At 43.2% G+C, this 18,806-nt stretch overlaps 1 protein-coding gene across 1 annotated transcript; it reads right to left on the minus strand.

Moving 5' to 3' along the window:
- Positions 1-1,088: 1,088 nt before the first annotated feature.
- On the minus strand, positions 1,089-16,314 carry LOC133999365 (myosin-16-like). Its single transcript, XM_062438577.1, has 44 exons — positions 16,105-16,314; positions 15,863-16,006; positions 15,050-15,206; positions 14,586-14,613; positions 14,389-14,485; positions 14,087-14,179; positions 13,881-13,971; positions 13,418-13,516; positions 12,953-13,060; positions 12,584-12,716; positions 12,093-12,196; positions 11,833-11,999; positions 11,579-11,749; positions 11,304-11,480; positions 10,808-10,993; positions 10,403-10,490; positions 10,094-10,211; positions 9,740-9,860; positions 9,282-9,418; positions 9,062-9,143; positions 8,674-8,847; positions 8,345-8,425; positions 7,886-8,032; positions 7,598-7,702; positions 7,375-7,461; positions 6,990-7,135; positions 6,634-6,724; positions 5,627-5,683; positions 5,428-5,514; positions 5,082-5,327; positions 4,858-4,975; positions 4,621-4,748; positions 4,299-4,495; positions 4,017-4,149; positions 3,704-3,920; positions 3,467-3,603; positions 3,255-3,358; positions 2,887-3,079; positions 2,592-2,795; positions 2,372-2,497; positions 2,087-2,257; positions 1,795-1,995; positions 1,300-1,528; positions 1,089-1,193 (listed from the first exon to the last, which is right to left on the minus strand). Exons 1-43 carry the CDS (start codon positions 16,312-16,314, stop codon positions 1,331-1,333), a joined length of 5,859 nt encoding a protein of 1,952 aa, XP_062294561.1. The 3' UTR covers positions 1,089-1,193; positions 1,300-1,330.
- Positions 16,315-18,806: the final 2,492 nt, after the last annotated feature.

The following is an 18,806-nucleotide window of genomic DNA, read 5'->3' on the forward strand; positions in this document are numbered from 1 at the left end:
CAGACCAATCAAGCCCTGACTCTTTTGAGGGCCTTTTGGCTTTTTCAAGTGTTTCACAGCCACCACAGGTTCTCCTACGTACTTGAAAGGGGAAGTTGAGGTGGAGGGCCATTGTGATTGTTGCAGTCTGCAACCTCACCAATAGATGCCACTGTATTCTACAAAATGCACCTTAAAAGGTTTATTTGAAGCTAATATGAAGTTTCAGTCATCCAAATCAGTTAAATCATGTCAATATCTTTGAATATTAGTCTTTTTAGAGCCAAAGAGGGAGTTTGAACTAAAAAGACTGTAAATGTTTCATTTTATTTCATTAACTCTGATGGCTGAAGCTTCATATTCAGATAGACTTTTAAATACATTTTTGCTCAAAACATGGACTAAATGTTGTTCCCCATTATTTATAATGTAAGTGCATTTGAAGGTGATCGTCTAATGGTCAGTGTAAACAAGAGGAATGATTACAGAGAATAAATTGTGTTTCAGTGTTCGATGTTGAATGTAAAGTCTATATTTTTCATATCAATTTAAGACAGATGTGTGATTCTTCAAGTGTGACACACTTCCTCTTAATAACACAAGACTCCGTCACTTGCAGTAGTTTATTAAGACTTTTGCAGTAGGCCACTACACACACTGTTACCACACATGCAGGAGCGACACACACACAGGTTGGCTCTCTATCGTTGATGTGAGGACGCAGCTTCACCCACTCCATCCTCCACAGTGTAAAGACGCTAACTGAGATGACACAAGGCGCACACACACATACATACATACATACACATTCAACAAACTCTCACACATGCTAATTAACAGTATGACAGATGCTGGGATCCAAAGCACTTTACAGAACCATGAGAGCAAATGTAATGAGTGACTAAAGACTCCAAAAGCTCCATACCTGACAGTTCCACATAAAATAATACATTCATTGACTGTAAAGACATACAATGCATTCTTAACAACTAACAGTAACATATACTTAGTGTGCAGGTTAAAATCGACTACAGGTTACGTGTCCAATCCTAACACTACATTGATTAAGACTATAGGTGATGTTAAAGACTCATTTAATAATTTAAGACTTAATAAGGAGCTCTGTCTCTGCCTTTTTAAGACTTCAGGGTGCCTTAGCTCATACTTCCTCAGTCAAGTGTCCTGTGGAGGGCTGAATGGGTGTGTGTGTCACTCTGTGGGAACCAAAAAGGAGAAAAGAGATGATGAGAGTTGGATATTACATTCTCTGCCTAAATTACAAGTGAGTTTGCGTATCCACACATATATTTAAATGCCTACCTGCAAGTGTGTGTGTGTGTCTCTTCCCCTTCTACTCGTCCTTTCGTCCGCCGGTGGGCTTGGTGACTTGGACGATTTCCACTGAGGTGAAGCCCTTAGTGGCCGAAGCTCGATTCCTGGTCCTCATTTTATTTAGGGCCATCTCTGCAATGTCTGCACGCTCCTCAGCATCATCCAGCTCATGGACAGTCTTCCTGTATTTAGACAGGCTGCTGTTGGCCTGCTCCTCCTACAGGGACACAGACAAATATCTTCAGTGTGTTCTCTAATAAGTCTGCTTTTGAGGAATTAAAAGAAAGTGTGCTCATTTTTGATTGACATATTATTTAAATATATTGGATCTTAAAGGGATTCATGAGCCAGTTAAGTAGTATAATTAAAGTGTGACAATTTAAGATATGTAGTAATAACAGCAGGGACTTCCTCCTTAAGATATCACTAAAATTCTAAATGATTATTAAAAAGAAGAGCTTTAAAACTAGTCTCATTACTCACAGCTTCCTCTATCTGACGTTTGTAGGATTTGAGCTTGTTCTGGAGTTTCTCCACCAGCTCCTGCATGCGCTGATTGGTCTTGTGGTCCTCCTCCGTCTGGAAGATCAGCTCCTTGAGTCGACGCTCTCCCTTACGAAGACTTTTCACTGTCTCCACGTGGCGCTTCTGCTCCTGGTCCAGCTCATTCTCCATTTCCTTGATCTGGTGGTAAAGCAGAGGAATCAATACAATATGTGGACGTGTGGCGTCAGGTATGGTGTCTGTCCATGCCTCAATCAATTTGACTCCTCACCCTGGTTTCCAGTTTCTGGATTGTGCGTTTTCCGGCTTTCAGACCCTGCTGCTCGGCTTCCTCCAGCTTCAGTGTGAGGTCTCTGAGGTTCTGCTCATGGTACTTCTTGACCTTCTCCAGGTGGGAGCTGCGGTCCTGCTCTTGGCGAAGCTCCTCGCACAGCCGCGTCGCCTGCAGGCAGAGGAACACGTGAAAGAAACCGTTAAAGTAGTTTGTTTTGCCTTTAGTGTTTTTTTCTTTTTGTGTCTGATGTCGAAATTTTAGGTTGTGTTTCTCTCAGCTTACGTCAGTCATAGCCTTCTTGGCTCTTTCATCAGCAGCGCGAAACTCTGAGATCAGCTCCTCATTCTCACTGGACAGTCGGGCGAGGTCAGCTTCCAGTTTTCTCTTCAGGATAGTCAGACTCTGGTTCTAAGACAAGAAAAATAAATCAGATCAGATTAGATTGATGTGTTGTTTCACTAAAGAAAGAGAAAAAGTCAAAGTCATAAAAGTAGCCACCGACCTGCATGCTGATCTCACTGAACCTCTCTGTGGTGTCCACCAGCTCCTGCTCGATTAGTTTTCGGGCCCTCTCGGATGCCTCCAGGCCTCCCCTCAGCTCCTCCATCTCTGACTGAGTGAGGCACAGGCGGCGCTCCTGGAGGCTGTACTTCTCCCTCAGCTCCTCGTGGTGACGGGCGTCTTCGTCCATCTGCACCTGCAGATCCTGAATGAGGGACACAAAGATGATTGCTGTAGTATTTTCAAACTGCAAAGTAGTTCCTTACTTCATGTCTTAATGGTAATAAAAATCCTACTTTGATCTGCTGCTGCAGCTTCTTGAGAGTTTTGACCAGCTCCGCATTGTTCCTGTTGGCATGCTCCAGCTGAACCTCCATCTCATTCAAGTCTCCCTCCATCTTCTTCTTCATCCTCAGGGCCTCGGCTCTACCTTTGGCCTCTGTCTCCAGGCTGGCCTGCAGTGACTCCACTGCACGGGCATGGTTCTTTCTAGACACCACAAATGACACAGGTGGGTGTTATGGGTTACTGAGTTACTGTGTGTGTGTGTGTGTGTGTGTGTGTGTGTGTGTGTGTGTGTATGTGTGTGTGTGTGTGTGTGTGTGTGTGTGTGTGTGTGTGTGTGTGTGTGTTTATGCATGTAACAGTATGTGTGTTTTCTAACCTGGTGACTTCAAACTCTTCCTCCTTCTCATGGATTCTGCGGTCGATATCGGCCTTGACTTGAGCCAGCTCCAGCTGCACACGCACCAGCTTACCTTCCTCTACCTGGACACACACACACACACACACACTGGTTTTTAGCAACTGGGCTGATGGATAGAAGCAAAAGTCCCTTGTTTGCTCCAGCTTTTTGGCTAAAGGAGCTCTTTGTACCTCGAGTGAAGCTTCAGCCTCTTCCAAAACCATCTGTAGCTCCTCCTTCTCCACTTCCAGTTTCTTCTTGGCCTTCTGCAGCTCATGGACACTGCGGCCTCCTTCCCCAAGCTGGTCCACCAACTCCTTGATCTCCTCTGTGAGAAGAGAGGGAGCATTGTCAAGGAAAACATGAGCAGATGCTGTAGATCATGACCATAATATTCACGTGTGATCTACGTCCTAAGCGCTTCTCACCTGAGAGGGTTTTGTTCTCCTTGCGGACAGTCTCTATGTGATCCTGGCTCTCCTCGTAGGCCGTCCTCAGCTTGTAGAGCTCCGTCATGTAGGAACGGCTCTCCTTCTGGCTGTTGTCCAGTTCTAGTTGCAGCTCCTCGTTCTTGCAGCTCCATTCAGCTGCCAGCTTGTCAAAAACTCGCTGCTTCTTATCCAGGGCTGCTGCTGCGGCGTTGGACTAGATGCACAAACACAGACAAAAGCAGAAGAATGTCATTGTGTTTGTTTGATTTTAGATATTTAGATTTGCCTGTAAGCATGTGTGTGTGTTTACCTTCTCCAGATCTATGGTGAGATCCTCCACCTCTCCCGCAAGCCTCTGCTTAACCTTCTCCAGGCTGGCAGCTCTGGCTTGTGCCGCTTCTGCTGCCTCCTCAGCCTCCTGGAGACGCACTGCGAGTTTGCGCCTGGAGGAGAGAGGGAGGAGAGAAAACAGAGAGGGAGGAAACTATGAGCTTTAAATTAAAAAGTAGGTGTAAAGTAGGTGTAGGTGTCTTAGTGTAAAAAAAAAATCTAACTTTGGGCATAGAGTTTGCCATATTTCTGCTTGACCTACTTGGTCTCCTCCAGCTCCTCAGTTCGGTGGATGGCGTCCGTTTCATACTTGCTCCTCCAGGAGGTGACGTCAGCATTGAGCTTGGACACAAGGCGCTGCATCTCCCCGCGTCCTTCAGACTCCTCCTCAAGCTGCTCCTTGAGCAGGGAGAGGTCATGACGGGCGTTGGCCAGGGCCACCACTGCGGTGTTACGCCCCTGCAGGAAGAGAGGGAAGAAAGGAGGCCATCATCTTTTTATAAGAATGTTTTAAAAGCAACGTAAGGCGGCTAATACAAATAGAAATGGTTAAAATTGAGGTTCCGAATGAGTGTCCGTTATACCTTGTTCTCTTCATCCACCTGTCGCTTGAGCTCATCAATCTGCAAGGTGAGTGAAGCCTTCAGCCTGGTCAGCTGGGTCAACTTACTCTGCACATCTTCCAACTCCCTGCTCAGGTCATTATTCTCCGCTACACACACACACACACACACACACAAAGGAAAGAAGATGGAAACAGATCACTTCATGAAACAGTGTTTGTCAAACTCATCCATGTGTGAGATTGTGCGTGTTCCTACCAGTCAGATGGATTTTGGTGGTGTTGAGCTCAGTCTGGTTGCGCTCCATCTCAGCCAGGCGAGCATTAGCCTCTGCCAGGCTGTCCTCTAGTTTATGGGCATGAGCATCAGAGTTCATCTGCACATGTAAACACAGACGCATAAGCAGAAGTGTGTATGAGTTTATATTCATGTGAATTAATTGACATTTTGGCACGAGGGTGGCGGTGCAAGATACTTCATACTTTGGCTTTCTGAGTGGCCTCCACGGTGACGTTGAGGTCTTCGATCTCAGCCTTCATGCACTGTTTGTCCTTCTCCAGTTTGACTCTCAGCCTGGTCAGGTTCTCCAGCTGCTCGCCCAGCTCTGCCATGACGTCAGAGTTCTTCTTTCTCAGCGCTGCCGCCGTGGCCTCTGATTGGAGCGCTGCTTCCTCCAGCTCCCGCCTCAGCTTCAGCAGGTCCCCCTCTCGCTTCCTGTTCTGCTCGATCTGAGGGTCAGCCGCAGATGAGGTTGTGCAGGTTAGAAGGGCAGAGGTCATGTTGTTACTCTAAAACTCCAACTGAGTGATGGCCATCAGTCAAACTCACCTGGGCGACAGTAGCTCCTCCTGCCTCTTCCAGCCGATCACTGAGCTCTTCCAGATCTCTTGAAAGCTCTGCTCTCTGCTTCTCCACCTGTCAGAGGACGGACAAAGAACCAGCTTTAATCTTTAACTGCAATATGTAAAATCCCACTATAAGAATATATACTGTATATATATATATATATATAAGACAGAATCCATACTTTGCCTCTCATGGCTCGTTCAGCCTCCAGCTCCTCCTCCAGCTCCTCAATGCGGCCCTGAAAGAAATGACATGTCGCAATCATACAAATTTCAAACATGTTATTGTCCTCCTTTACCTCCCCAATTCCATATTTTAACCATACTCATCATTCACAAACTACTAAAACAGGGGGTATTTTCTTTTATATGTATAAGACATAAAATAATTTTGTACATGGGGATTGTAATAAGTTGTACTGTTATATGCAAAATATTGTCTTTCTGTTTTGTCATCCTCATGGGGACTGACACATTAAAAATCTGTTTTTTAATACATAGTTAATGAACAATAATTAATTCAGCGACAATGTCCATAATGTGTTCATAAACCCAATGAATCATCAACTGATTGAATCAGATTCCAGTGTTATAGGTGCTATAGTTATAATTCTAATGATAACAAATAGTTATAATTGTAATACAAAAGAAAAGGAAAGTGAGAAAGCAAAAAAGTGAAACCAGTGCTACATGTAGAGCTGAAACGATTAGTAAACTAGCAGGAAATACATCTTCAAACTATTTTGATGATCAGTTTATGCAGAATTGCTTCTTATCTTTGTTTTCTATGATAGTAAGTAAGTAGTAGTAAGTGAGACAAAATAAGATATGTGAAGATGTCAGCTTAGATTGTAGGAACTGTATTGGGAATTTTCACATTTTCTGATATATTTTAGACCAAACAAATAATTGATTTAGAGAAAGAAGATGATGAGAAGAAAATTATTTACAGATGAATCGAGCAAGAAAATATTTATTTGCTGCAGCACTAGTTTATTTAACATCTAAATTATGACTTTGAATTAAAATAATTATAAATTTAGCACAACATTTGCATGAATGCCTGAGTATTGGCTTCTCCTCATCCTTTAAACACAGCCTTAACCAAAGAAGATGAAAAAAATGAGTGAACTCAGCGCTGGCTGGAATAAAGGAGGGCCTCTGTGATAAATGACTGAGAACCACGAACCTGGTGCTCTTTGAGCTTGCGGCTGAGCATGGAGCTGAGAGCTTGTTCGTCCTCCAGCTTTGAGTTCATGTTGTTGATCTCAAAGTCTCTCCTACATGAACACACAGTAAACACACACACACAGACACACACACAGCAGGAAATCAGTATCTCTTTGTGTAAAAGAGAGTGAGATATGTACGAAGATCTTTAGCTACTGTATGTAGTTTATTTGTGCATGTGTGTGTATGTGTGTGTGTGTGTGTGTGTGTGTGTGTGTGTGTGTGTGTGTGTGTGTGTGTGTGTGTGTGTGTGTGTGTGTGTGTGTGTGTGTGTGTGTGTGTGTGTGTGTGTGTGTGTGGGCTTTTCTTTCTCACTTTTTGATGACCTCCTCCAGATCAATCTTGGCATTCTCCATCTCATTCAGGTTTTCTATGGTCATCTTCAGGTCTCCCTCTGCTTTCCTCCTCGCTTTCTCCACCTCCGCCCTGATTTTCTTCTCCTGCTCCCAGCTGTCCTCCAGCTACACACACACACACACACACACACACACACACACACACACACACACACACACACACACACACACACACACACATACACACACACACAGACACACACACACACCCACACACACCCACAGACATTCATACATGAGTAAGGCACTGCAGGTCTGCTCCTATACCTGCTCCACAGAATTTCAAAAACTCATACAGACAATAAATCTTTCAGGTGTGCCTGTGAAGGGGAAGAGTCACATACCTCATTCACTTGGGTGTTGAGCTTGCTGTTGGTCTTGGTTAGATGATTAACTTTGTCTTCTTCTGCTTGGAGATCCTCCAGAGTTTTCTGATGAAATTAATAGTAATGTACAAATTATTACATCTTTAATTACTATGCAGTTTAAGATTGAGTGTTCACTGTGCATACATTTTGTTAAGTGTACGACGTGTCCGTGTGTGTGTGCATGTGTGGGTTTGTCTACCTGTTGCAGTTCCTCCAGAGCTCGCTTTTCCTTCTGCAGCTTGGCGATATGGTCGTCTCGCTGGCCCAGGTCACCAGTCAGAGTCCGCACCTTGTAGTCTAGACTCTAAAAACACCATTGAATACAATTCAGTGGTAAAATCTCACATTTAATTTCCTGGATTTGTGTCCAGATGTTTCCAGATGTTTCCTCCAGGAAAAGCCAAGAAATGTCTAGTGTAGTGTCTTTCTCTCTCTTTGCACACAGCTTCTACACTTCCATCCCCTCCTCAGTCATCCTCCCTCATACCTGTTTCTCCTTCTCAGTCTTGGCCAGTGTGGACTCCAGAGACTCAAGATCTCTCTTCAGCTCGTTCAGTTCCACCTCCAGCTGTCTCCTCTGGGAATGAAGGGAGGATGTGTTGCCTTCTTCTTCCTCCAGGCGCTCACGCAGATCCTAAATCCAGTCATTTTAGTCAACACGGGACAGTTAGCAGCTGTTTTTAGGACATACAACTCTCCAAAAGGTCTTCCTGTCTGATTTTTTTAAAAAGGAAATGGATCAGACGTGTGCATGAAACATTTCTTCTGGTCCTCTGCATGCTACAGTAACATTAAACAAATAATAATTCATTTAGACTAATGTTAACACTACCTCACTACACACATCACTGTACAACATCAATTTGAGTTTACATAAAAGCGATAAAAATCATGTCACGTCATGTCTTATTCTTGTTTGTGGTATAATTCATAAATGATATATTACCTGCACTGACTCCTCCAGGTGGACCTTTTGGTGCATCAGTTGGGTGCAGCGCTCCTCAGCATCACCCAGCGTGTCCTGCTCCTGTAAAGGAAACAAGGAGGTAAAGTGTGTGTGCATGTCAGTGTGCAGTGTGTCTGTGATTACATGGTTGAGATGACAGCAGAGATGTTTATCACTGACTCTGACTTGAAAGTAGTTTATGTGCAATTTCTGCACATTGGTGAACTGTTTTAGAGAGGATTCCATACACTGAAAGTACTTCATGAGACATGTATGATCCTTACATGGGAGTCACATGTAAAATGAACTGTGTGTGGATGTGCACTTACTGCAGCCAGCGCCAGGGCGAGGTCCTTCTTCTCCTGAGACAGAGTGACCATCTTCCCCTCCAGAATTTTGATCTTGTCCTCCAGTTCCTTCACCTTCTCCACAGCCAGCCTGAGCTCCTCCTCCTTAGCCTTGAAGGAATCCTCCTGACGAGCCACCATCAGCAGAGGCTTCACCTGCAGGAACCCAGGCAGGAAATAAAATGATTATGATGATGATTTGTTAAGAAAGTAATGCATTGTTATCTGTGTGTGTGTGTGTGTGTGTGTGTGTGTGTGTGTGTGTGTGTGTGTGTGTGTGTGTGTGTGTGTGTGTGTGTGTGTGTGTGTGTGTGTGTGTGTGTGTGTGTGTGTGTGTGTGTGTGTGTGTGTGTGTGTGAAGTGCCTTTACCTTAGTGTACAGTTTCCACCAGCCCCAGAAGCGTAACTGAAGGAACTTCCTCACATTGCGCTGGATGGCCATCAGTGCAATTCTGCATCACACACACACATAACAATGCAGAAACACTGTTACGGCACACAAAAATACACTGAAAAGTCATTCACTCATAATCACAATTTACTCTCTGACCCAGCGTTCTGAAAGAAAAACAACCTGTGCACATACTGACCGTCTGTCCACCATCTTCTTAAACTCGATCCTCATGAGAGTTCCTCTGAGATGAGCCTGCAGCATGGTTATGATCTTCGCCAGCCGCTCATCACGCATGTCCTCCAGCTTAGCCAGTGTGCCCGCACGGAAAAACACCTGAGAGGAGGAGAGGAAAGCGTAGACAGGTGAAAGAAGGAAGAAGATGAGGATTAGGAAGAAGTGGAAAACAAGACAAAAGCAGGATTCAGGTAATTTATCACAAAAAGTGATTCTGTATTAAACCTTCCTACTCTGAGGTTTTAGAAATATTAAATCATGAACTTCAAGTAAGGCTTTTCCATAAGAGAGATGTGTTTACAAAATGAACAGATCAAATATGAGCAGAAAACAATTACAAGATGAGATATAATACACTGACAGAGTATTGTAACACTTAATCGCATTTCCTATTTATTGCTGATCATAACAGTGGTGTACCTTGGTGTGACCGATGCGGTACTCCATACTATCCAGGCCAACAGAACTTAAGATGAGCTCAGAGGCCTTCTTGTTGTCAACAAATCCCTTGGGGATGACGTGTGGGTTGAGGATATAGTACCTAGGAGACATCAGGAGGAGGAACATAGAGAGGAAAGAAAAACAGGGAGAAGAATGGAGAGAAAAAGGAGGAAATATGGAAAAGCAGGGGAGGATGTGAGATCAGCAGAAAAATGAGAAATATAGGTGACAAGAGGGGGGGGGGGGGGGATTAAAGAAGTTATAAATTAACTGCAGTTTAATTTAAATGGAGATAATTCATGGAAATCAGTACAGAAATAACAAGAGTCAGACCTCTGTTTGAATTCTGGGTACTGTAGTCTGTTGGGGAATCCTTTCCTGCAGATACGGATGCCCTCCAGCACGCCGTTACAGGCTAACTGGTGCAGGATGAGCTGGTTGTCTGTCACACCTTCTCAACAGCAACGAGAAAGAAGGTGATTATCAATACGAATCATTTCCAGTTCATACACTCTCCAAGAATATTTCACCAATGTTTTTACTGTTTAAGATTACTTGTGGGCTTGACAACACGCCTCAAAAACAAACAATGGTGGCCTTTGACCACAAAGCAAATGTCAGCCACACTGTTCACTCACTGACCTGACTTCTTGAACTCATTGGGCACGATGCAGCGGACAAAGTGAGGAGCAGTTTTTCGCAGGGTGCTCATCAGTTTGTTCAACTGTTCCTGTTAGGGAAAAAATAGAAATAGGAAAAAATTACACCAGTGAGTTTGTGAGCATGTTGTGAGATTTGCAGTATTCTTAAAAGTGCAAATAAGCCTCTCTGTTCCTTAAAATGTTATTTGAAACATATGTTGTTACAGTTCCAGTTAGTTTTTATGCAAACTACAGTAAAATACTCAGATTACTCTCATACTCTAGATTATTGCATTGTGGAGACAATATGGGAAATTATGCACACATGCCTGTGTATGTGTGTATGTCCTTTACTGTAGATTATGTACATGTTAGCATGTCTTGAGTTGAGGTTTGTGTTAGTTACCCTGTAGAAGTTGGAGACAGTTTGGAAGGACGACCCTTTCTTCTGTTTCTTGGTCCCGGCAACGGCCTCCTCCTCTTTGAACAGCAGAGCCAGCAGGTGCATGGAGGACTTCTGGAAGAGTCCCACCACTGTCTCATTCAGAGGGTCTTTGTTCTTCTCTAGCCAGCCAGTGATGTTGTAACCCACCTGTGAGAGGCAAAAACAGCTTCATTGCGCCTATGTACACTAAAGTTACATGTAGTCCTATACATTCAGAGATATCAATGACTTTGTTGGGAGAGATACATACACTTGGGCATTGTACTCTTACATAGCTTTAAAGTTGAAATACAGACAGTCCATGGATCTTTTAAAAAAAGCTATTTTAACTTTTTAATAGAGCTTTATCTCAATGCAAACACTCACTTATTCTTCCCCATTACTAGCATTTGTGTATTTACCACCCAGAAACACTTATTTATATGTCAAATGGTCCAACAACAAATCCAGTACTCACAGTCCCAGCATAGTGCACCAGTTCAAAGTGGGCTTCAGGTCCTTTCTTCCCCCCTTTTGGCTTGAGGAAGTTAGGGGACTTGCCAAGGTGGTTGTCATGCAGAGCTGATTTCAAGGTCATATCTGTTGCCTTTGGAAACACACACTGTTCTTCCAGGATGGAGAAAATACCCATAGGCTGGAGAGGAGAAGGGAGAGAGAGGTGGAAAGATAAATATCCATATTTGTGCGCTCACAGATAACCCTCCATACTGACTGAGTGTAGTTGAGTCTTACCTTCTCCAGCAGCTCAATGCAGGCCTGCAGGTCCAGGCCAAAGTCGATGAAGACCCAGTCGATGCCTTCCTTCTTGTACTCCTCTTGCTCCAGCACAAACATATGGTGGTTGAAGAACTGCTGCAGCTTCTCATTGGTGAAGTTGATGCACAGCTGCTCAAAGCTGTTGTACTGGAGGCAAAATATAAAGATGAGATAACAAATAATTTAGCAGAGAGAAAACATCACAATTCACACTTTTAATCTAATCTCACCTCAAAGATTTCAAACCCAGCGATGTCCAGCACTCCTATGAAGTACTGCCGCTGCATCTTGGTGTCCAGAGTCCTATTGATGCGGGTCACCATCCACTTGAACATGCGGTCATAGATGGCTTTTGCCAGAGCACCGATGGAGTACACACACTGGTCCTGGTTTTGACCTTTTAAAAATTCAAGTTTAAATATTGTATAAATAATTTTAAACTGTGAATGACTGCATTATCTCAATAATCGAAATAATGTTTTTGCAATACCTTTGGTCACAAACTCATTGCCAACCTTGACCCGAGGGCGTGTTATGCCCTTCTGCAGCTCCCCAGAGTTGATGGCCATGAGGTGGGCGACTTTGTCAGCCACTATAGGAAAGGAAGAGAGGGGACAAAAAAATGAATGAAATGATGTCTTGTAATACATGCTGAAAAAATGGGTCAGAACATTATGTATAAATGAAGATTGAAATTAATGGTAGGGAGAAAAAATAAATGTAGATGGGTTGGGACACCAGAATAAAAGGGTAGGCTTCATAAGAAATGTCAAGAGAGAGAGAGAGAGAGAGAGAGAGAGAGAGAGAGAGAGAGAGAGAGAGAGAGAGAGAGAGAGAGAGAGAGAGAGAGAGAGAGAGAGAGAGAGAGAGAGAGAGAGATAAAAGGATAGAGAACTAGGTCAGTTGGACAAGAAGGCTCATACATAGATAGGGAGAATAAAACCAGAGAGAGAGCAAGGTGGGGCTCTTTTTTTATACCCCTCAGTGGAATCCACATCAGCCTGCTCCTCTCTGGCTTTCTGTTTGAACTTCATGTTGCCAAAGTGCATTATGCCTGCAGTCAGCTTGTACAGGCTCATCTTCTCTTCAGGAGTGAAGCCTAGGACATCAAAGGCTTCCTGTGGACACACACAAGCATAAAGAGAGAAAGAGGGAAAGGACAGAAAAAGAGAATATCAGCGCTCCCACTCTGAAGTTACACAAAGAGAGGCAACAGTGCCATCAACAGGCAAATACATTTAGATGACAAATTCCTCGTAGGCAAAGAAATATTTATCAGGTTGTGATTTAAAATGAACTCGGCACACATAAAAGCTCTGTATCGAAACATGAGAGAGAACAAGTGTTGACTGACATCAGTGAGCAGCAGCTCCTCCCCATCATCCATGTTGTCCACCTTAGTGACTCCCTGACACACCCACACATACTGTTTGGGGTCTGGGCTCAGCAGCAGAGCCTCTGAAAGAGACAGTTTTTAACATAATAGCAAGAAAATCCTTATTTGTTACAGTAAAAAGCAAAAACTTGATGATGTTCTTTATTAAACAATAAGAATATAATTTTGGCAGTTTTATCAACTGCATTTTAATATTGACAAATGTATATTAGGCAATGTTGTATGTTCAAATACCATATTTTATATTAACATTGCTATCCTTTGTAAAGTCAAAAAAAATACATTATAACTATAAAAGTAAACATTACATTCATTTGAAAAAAATCTGTTACCTTCTTATGAATATGTTACACTCATTTGCAATAAAAGTTAATGTAATTCCATATTAATCAGTGGCACAGAGGCTTTATCAGTCTCACCCAGGAGTTCTGGCTTCTTTCCAGACAGGAGCTGGTAGAAGATGTGGTATCCTCTCTCAGCAGCCTGCTGGGAGATCACTCGTGATTTCTCCAGCAGATCTGATCAACACGCAAGCGGGAAAAGCAACACAGACACATCAAGACAAACACATTTTTCACGATCTGTCTTAGAGCTATGAAGTGATTATTTGATTAATCAATTAAAACATTTATTGGCAACTTTTTTGACAATCAAAAAAATACATGATAGAAAGTTGAATATCTTGGATTCTTCACTGTTGATTAGACAAAACAAGACATTTGAAGGATTTACTTTAGGCTCTAAGAAATTATAACAAGCACTTTTTACTATTTTATGATATTTTATTGGCAAAATAAGATGAATCAATAATGAAAATCATCATTAGTTGCAGCCTGCTCCAAAGGAATGAATCAATAAAGGTAATCCATAAAATTCACTCACAGGACTCGATGTCGGCACCAGCCAGCTTAGCTGTTGGACCAAAGTGGATGCGGATGAATTTTCCTAAACCAAAGACAAGATCATCAATATTCTTTTCATACATTTGTTGTTAGTACTGTTGTCATTTTCTGACCATTTTCATCTAATTCTATATGATTATAATGTGTTCTTTAACATAAGGAAATTTTTTGTGTATGTGTCCGTACAAAGCGTGAAGAGTTGTTGTTCCTGATGGTCTTGGCATTGCCAAATGCCTCCAGCACTGGGTTAGCCTGAATGATCTGGTCCTCCAGAGAACCCTAAGAGGAGAGGAGAGGAGAGGAGAGGAGAGGAGAGGAGAGGAGAGAAGAGGAGAGAAGAGGAGAGAAGAGGAGAGGAGAGGAGAGGAGAGAGAGGAGAGGAGAGGAGAGGAGAGGAGAGGAGAGGAGAGGAGAGGAGACTGATATTTAACTGCTTTATATCTGACAAGAAGAGCAACATGTTAAATCACACACAAACACACACTTGCCTTGGAGTCTGCGGCTTTGCTCCCAGAGGCTCCCACATTGGCAAAGTACTGGATGACCTTCTTAGTGTTTTCAGTCTTGCCAGCACCAGATTCTCCACTGGAGGCGAAGCACCAGAAGCAAATGAGTAATTCATGGTGAGATATGCAGGTTACATGGTATATATCATTTGTTGGGACATTTGAAAAAAATTCCTTACGTGATCAGCATTGACTGGTTCTCATGCTCTGTGACGGTAGGACGTAAAGCAGGTGGGAGAGGAGAGAGAAACAAAGTGTGAGAGAGACGAGAATAATTACTGATGATTTCCCTGTGAGCAGTTCAGAGGCTTGTTGATGTTCTCTGTCAGCAGTGCGAACAACACAGACAGCTGTCAGCTCTCCCCTGATGCCACATAATGGCCTCAAAGTGTTTTTCTACTCCCCGAACAAATCATAACACGCAACACTGATTACGCACCTCCAACAACTGCCTCACTCCATCTTTCCACATACAACAGTGGAATGACTTTCAAGCAACTGGTCTCAAGGGGAGTTATCCCAAATCACTACATACCTCTTGCATGCTTACTTCTTCTCCCTCCCCCATCACCCATCATTGCCTATTCCTCATTACTCCGAAACTCCAGTTTTATTCCCAACAGCACATTCGCCCTCTCCTCACCCATCAACATGTCGTGGTAGGCGTTGTCAGAGATGGAGAAAAGGTGAGGGGGAACTTCGTTGCGTTTCTTCCCCTTGTATATCTGGGCCACTTTAGCGCCGTAGATGGGCAGCCATTTGTAGGGGTTGATCGTCACACAGAAGAGGCCCGAGTAGGTCTAGAAGTAGGAGAGAATGTTAAAAGTGGTTTGAAGGGTGTGATCAACATTTGTGGGCACAAATCTGGTAGTAACTTTACCCTTCCACCATTTATTTTCTCTTTCCCATCTATCCCATGCATTAAAAGAGACAATTTGGTATTGGTTGTAATGTTGTAATGTACCTTTTTCTGAGATCTAGAGGCACTTTTAAGGGAACGGTTTAATAAGAAGAAGAAGAAGAAGAAGAAAAGCGTAGTCAAAATCAAAGCAGCAGAGTAATGCAACTCAATACCTTCTTTTTATTCTACCCTGCCTGCCTGTTAAATGCCTAAACTGTTTAAACTCCACACTTCCAGTTTGTAACCCAGGCTTCTGTTATAAATTGATAGCCTCCAAGCCCAAGCTGAGATAACCCTAATTACATCACCATGACATCATTAAGGTTATTTCTTCAAACTCCATAAAGCTTTGTTCAGGACAACAGAAAACATTATACAACTGCTTTCACAGGCTGAGTAGTACTCCCCATGATGAATAGATGTATCTTTATATGTAAAATACGTGGAGTGTACCTTTAAGAACCTATAGGGAGCCTGGCTGAGCTTTGTGAACATGGTTCTCAGTTAGCGTTTGAAGTGCTGTGGGTTCTTCAGTGTTATAGGCAACATGCTTACATAGATCCTCATGCTGACGTAGCGGCTGCGCAGGTTTTCCAAGACGCTGGCCTCGTTGAGGAAAGTGAGGTCAGCCATGTCATTGGCTTGATAGAACTTGGGAGGATTCATTTGATGAATGTCATCCCTCTTTACCGACACCGTCTATAAGAAAAGAAACAATAATAACTAAGTCATTTGCATGTTATAGATATAAAATTATCCTAAATGTTTAAGATACAGCTTCAGTGTGACAATCTTACAGTGTTCTTGGTTGTCTTGACGGTGACTTTGTCCCCATCTTCAGACTGAATCTCCCCAGCGATGAAAGCCTCCTTCTCATCTTTGATCCAGCAGGAGCGTTTGATGTCATATGGCTTATTCACAGCATCCAGTCGCTCCTTCTCTGTGGGAACCAGGAACGGCATGGGGTCCACATCGTCCCCGCACTCCCCTTTATACGCACCAGGCATGGCTTCTGCTGCTGCTGCTGCTGCCACCAACAAACACCGACCAAATGACTGACCAGCTCACTACTGGCTGCTGCAGAGAGAGGCTGAGCAGTGGATAGGAACCAGAAATGAAGATGTTAATAGTGATGAGAAGACTGATAATAGTATTATCAACAGGATCAAATGTTTGACTCAAGCACATACTCACCAATGCAGGATGCAGAAGTCTGCTCAGGAGAACTGCGGGTGTATGTGTTGAGGCCAGGCTGTTATATATCAGGCCTTCTCCTCCCTGATATGGTCACAACTCTGAAACCAGTCATCACCCTGAGGTCTCATCCTTCCGATCTGCCTGCTCTGACCACTGACAGCGCGGGATTTGGGAATTCTTCAATCGGCCTCCCTCCATTTAAGGTTATCCTGGACAGACATCACTCAGGCTAAAACCATCTCCTTTCCTCATTCACATCATTCTTCCTCCATCCCCAAAGCTCTTCCGCACCTCGATTTTCATCCCACCGCGCCTCTGCTCTCGACCACCAATTGCTTTCTCTCTGTGCACCTGATGGGACGAGTAAGGCATCCCAATTTAAAACCACTGAACCACAGAGATGGTTCCCTTAATATCTTTTTCATTTTTACAGTAATTTTCATTCCGCTACTCTACAGACTTCCCATTTTTAAACCCTATACGTCAAATTCAAAACTATGGGGTAAAAGATTTCAAATATGATGCACCTTTAATGCATTTTTGTTGAATAAATCAGTTGTTTTTGCAACCAACTATTATCTATGTGAACCATGTTATCTTTTAACAGTCCCTTGTGGAGGCACGAGCAGATAACAAAGGCAGAGTAACACACACGCTCACACACATAATGAGAAGAAGCAGAAGAAGAACAAAAGCTTCTTGTGGCACTTTCAGAGAAACGTTGCTCTTTTTGGCATCGCTGTCAGGATCATACCCAGAATGTAACCTCAATCTCAACTAGATTCCTTAGATCTGAAGCAGCTGTTGCTTCTGTTCCCCAAAGGGAGCACGATACAGGCTGACACTAATCACACACACACACACACACACACACACACACACACACACACACACACACACACACACACACACATAGATTCAGCCTCTTGAGAGTTAATGGTTTAAATCTCTCCATCTCTCTCTTTCTCACATTTCTGTCATCCAGTCTGCAACTTTTAAAAAATCATCATTGTTTGAGTTTCATTGTAATTTTTCTAGCATTACTCAGATTCTCAGGAACAAAAATATGTTTACTATTTTTCACTTCTTCTTTTTCTTCTTAAAGTCTGGTGTAAGAAGTCTGGTATCTTCTTATTTTATTCAAATGTGTTTATGAGGAGGAAAAACTCACATTTGGCCACCCAGTGGGATTTCCCAACTGATCTGTGCAAAGAATGACTTCATGTTCATTAATTCAGTGTGTGTGTGTGTGTGTGTGTGTGTGTGTGTGTGTGTGTGTGTGTGTGTGTGTGTGTGTGTGTGTGTGTGTGTCCCCAGAGGTTTTACTAAGTTTGTCTCTATGATGGGAATTATATCAAAGTAGTTGTGAGCACACTCAGCCGGTCTCAAGGGTTTCAAGTGCGCTTTGAATAACACACACACACCACATAGACATATAAACACACACATATTTACACGTACATGTACACGAAAACACACACATAATTGCATAATAATACTAACAGCTGTACATGACCAGTTTGGAGGGATGAACTAATTTGTGTGTGTGTGTGTGTGTGTGTGTGTGTTTCTATCTGTCTCTGGCATCACTTCAGCCACCTGTGGAGTGTTGACATAGTTAAACATGTACATATAAACACAAGTGGGAGGAAGACAGATGTAGTGGAAGGGCAGATGAAAAGTGGGAGGGAGAACTTGAGAAAAAGGATGGGCTGAAACAAAAAGGCAAATGCTGCTATTAAGAGGAAGACTTTAAAAATGTTGAAATGATTACCTCCACCTGTGTCCCTGCCAATTATGAGTGTGTATGTGTGTGAGAGAGGGAGAGAGAGCGTGTGTGTGGCAGGGTTCACACTTGTACAGATTGACAGACAAAGAGTGCATATAACAGTTGAAACTGCACATGTGTTTGTAAGACAAAGCTTTTGTGTGTGATTGTGTGTGTGTGTGTGTATGTGTGTGTGTGTGTGTGTGTGTGTGTGTGTGTGTGTGTGTGTGTGTGTGTGTGTGTGTGTGTGTGTGTGTGTGTGTGTGTGTCAACCCTCTGGAAGTGGAGGCTGAAGAGCTGCTTCACTGCTTATGTGGATTTACTGTGTCCTGTAAACAGGCTGGTCAGAGGGTCTATTGTTCCACCGGTAAATACTGCAGCCATGCAGCTAACCCCAATGTTGCTAAAGAGCCAAATCCCAGCAACCCTTATCCCTGTCCACCAGCTCTCCCTAAACCTTTAAAGGAGTCTACCAGTTTTTTAAAGGGCAATGTCAGTTAGTCAGTCGGTCGGTCGGTTGGTCCACCACTTTGA

Source organism: Scomber scombrus, chromosome 18 (genome assembly GCF_963691925.1).
Source record: "Scomber scombrus chromosome 18, fScoSco1.1, whole genome shotgun sequence".
NCBI classification, from domain to species: Eukaryota; Metazoa; Chordata; class Actinopteri; order Scombriformes; family Scombridae; genus Scomber; species Scomber scombrus.

Coding starts and splice junctions, on each gene's coding strand:
- LOC133999365 (XM_062438577.1), bottom strand. CDS start 16,314: ATGCCTGGTGCGTATAAAGGGGAGTGCGGGGACGATGTGGACCCCATG. Junction 5,328..5,427: donor GAGGAGCTACTGTCGCCCAG/GTGAGTTTGACT, acceptor GCTGACCCTCAG/ATCGAGCAGAACAGGAAGCG. Junction 3,921..4,016: donor TCACCATAGATCTGGAGAAG/GTAAACACACAC, acceptor TTGTGCATCTAG/TCCAACGCCGCAGCAGCAGC.